Source organism: Mus caroli, chromosome 8 (assembly GCF_900094665.2).
Source record: "Mus caroli chromosome 8, CAROLI_EIJ_v1.1, whole genome shotgun sequence".
In the NCBI taxonomy this organism is placed as follows: Eukaryota; Metazoa; Chordata; class Mammalia; order Rodentia; family Muridae; genus Mus; species Mus caroli.
In genome coordinates, this window is record NC_034577.1 from 101,827,111 (window position 1) to 101,829,597 (window position 2,487).

The 2,487-nt window shown below is 53.2% G+C and overlaps 1 protein-coding gene across 6 annotated transcripts in view; it reads right to left on the bottom strand.

The window, feature by feature from the left end:
* Positions 1–431: 431 nt before the first annotated feature.
* The window catches only part of Il34 (interleukin 34), a 65,446-nt gene continuing 63,390 nt past the window's right edge, over positions 432–2,487 (bottom strand). For all 6 annotated transcript variants that reach the window (XM_021169816.1, XM_029480362.1, XM_029480359.1 and 3 more), the window contains 2 exons: positions 1,235–1,370; positions 432–1,049 (listed from right to left, as the gene is read on the bottom strand). In XM_021169816.1, the coding sequence (XP_021025475.1) occupies positions 880–1,049; positions 1,235–1,370 (306 nt within the window). In that variant the 3' untranslated portion in view covers positions 432–879. The remainder of the gene's footprint in view (positions 1,050–1,234; positions 1,371–2,487) is intronic.

Consider the following 2,487-nt stretch of genomic DNA (forward strand, 5'->3'; position numbering starts at 1 on the left):
GCCCCGGCTTCCTCCTGGCTTCCCTGGGCTGCTGGCTTCGCTCACCTCTGCTTCCTACCCCTGTGCCCTGGCCTTTGTCATCATCCCTGGCCTGGAACTCCCAAGCCAGGTGTCATTGATTAGTTAAGGGACCGGGGAGGGGGGTGGGTGAGGGACAACTTGGGCAAGGACCTAGGTTGGTCTTTGATGTGCTCCCATGGGGACTGTGGGGAAAGCCAGAGGAAGCGAACAAATATAAATATGGTCAAGAGGCACCTGGACACCCGAGCAGACATTACTTGGGCCTGCTGAGACATAGCAAGCTAAACAGGGCCAGAAGAGCCAAATACTCAACCCCTACCCCCACCCTAGTAAGACTGTGCCCAATGTGGGCTCCATAAGCCCACCCTTCCATCTCCAGAACTCAGACCCTCCAGGTTCACCATCAGAGATGCAAGCCGAACCAAATAAATGGCCATTTAATAGAAAAAGGAATGGGAAGAGCATCGTCGTGGCAAGATACGGCATTTGGTTGGTCCTTGGCCCAGCACCCCACAGGCAGCACAACTGAAAAGCCCCAATAAGTCCTGGGATCCTAGGAGGCACCCCGTCGTTCTTGGCCACCCGCCTGTGGGGCAACAGTGTTTGCAGATTTCGGACCGGCCACAAGCAGAGGTGGCTGTAAGGGATAGCAACCAGCCCTCCCCTCCACATCCCTCCCCCGAGGCTCTGTGATGTCACCAGAAGGCAGGAAGCCTGGGTGTGGAAGAGAAGGCAGGAGGCCTTTCCAGGAAGGCCTTTCCTAAAAGGCTACCTACCCACCATCCAGGAAGGTCTCAGATCCAGGCCAGTTTCTGAAATGCATCCAGTGGCCCAACCCAGGGTCAATACATAGATTGCTCAGGGCAACGGGCCATGGCTTGAGCTTGGGGATCCGGGCAGGGAGGTGGGGGTCTGCCGAGGCAAAGGGTACACATCTGTAGCCGTACATTGCATCAAGGACCCCGGACTGTGGGGATGGAGCCTGGGCAGCTCGCAGTCCTGCCATTTTAAGATGGGGCTTTGTTTACCTGCAAGAGACAGAAGAAGAAAAAAAACAAGGTTTGCAGGACAGAACAGCCAAACCGTACACTCCTGCCCCCATACTCAGGGCCCAATCCAGCTTCCAGAAACAGCCTGTCTGACTCTGCCCACACACATGGACCCAGATCCCTTGGCCTACAGTTGCCATCCCCGCCCACCGGAAGCCTCTTACAGCAAGAACAGTACAGCAGCTCCATGACCCGGAAGCAGTTGTCCAGCAAGGCTTTGGGCCGCACCAGCTTCAGGCTTAGGCCTGGAGTACCCAGAAGAGATAACACAGCTTCCACGTGAGGGCCAATCTCCACATCCTGGGAGGGAGGAAACCGTCAGGACAAATAAAGAGAAAAGGACCCCACACCACCAGAGAACCATGGCGGCTGTCTCAACAAAATACAACTTTCAGGGACCAGAAGGCTGTGAGTGAGGCTGACACGCCTCACAGAGGTTTCTGCTTCTCTATCATCAGAAAGTAATTACGGGGGCTGGAGAGATGGCTCAGTGGTTAAAGAGCACTGACTGCTCTTCTGAAGGTCCTGAGTTCAAATCCCAGCAACCACATGGTGGCTCACAACCATCTGTAATGGAGATCTGATGCCCTTTTCTGGGGTGTCTGATGTTAGCTACACTGTACTTAGATATAATAATAAATAAGCCTTTAAAGAGAGAGAGAGAGGGAGAGAGAAAAGGAGGGAGGGAGGGAGAGAGAGAGAGAGAGAGAGAGAGAGAGAGAGAGAGAGAAGAAAGAAAGAGAAAGGAAGGAAGAAAGGAAGGAAATCAGGGAAGAGGCTGGGACCTCCTTATTACTCCAGCCTAGGCATGGTTGCCAGCCTCCAGCCTGGGAAAACTGCCCATCGGAAAACAAAGATCTGTCTCTACCTAAGGAATGAGAGAAGAATCATGAAGATTCCTGGGACACCAATCACACGGGTAGAACTGAACTCCAAGTTCAGCTCCAAGCTAAGAGATCTTCTCTTTACAGCGGTGGAGAGAAAGGACGGTGTGGAGAGTGTGCTGTTGGCCCGGGGAAGTCCAGAGGCATTGTAGAGGCATCATGGGAAAGCTAGGGCCTAAGCTACCTTGCCAAAGGTGTCCAAAAAACTCAGACAAAGCATCTTGGCTAAACTTTACGCCCCTGGCCCTCCAAAATACCCATAGTCCTACTCTTAAGATACCTGTGGCCAGGGCCTAGCAAACACAGAAGTGGATGATCACAGTCAGCTATTGGATGGATCACACGGCCCCCAATGGAGGAGCTAGAGAAATTACCAGAACTAACCAGTACCCCGGAGCTCTTGACTCTAGCTGCATATGTATCAAAAGATGGCCTAGGGCTGGCGAGATGGCTCAGTGGGTAAGAGCACCCGACTGCTCTTCAGAAGGTCCAGAGTTCAAATCCCAGCAACCACATGGTGGCTCACAACCATC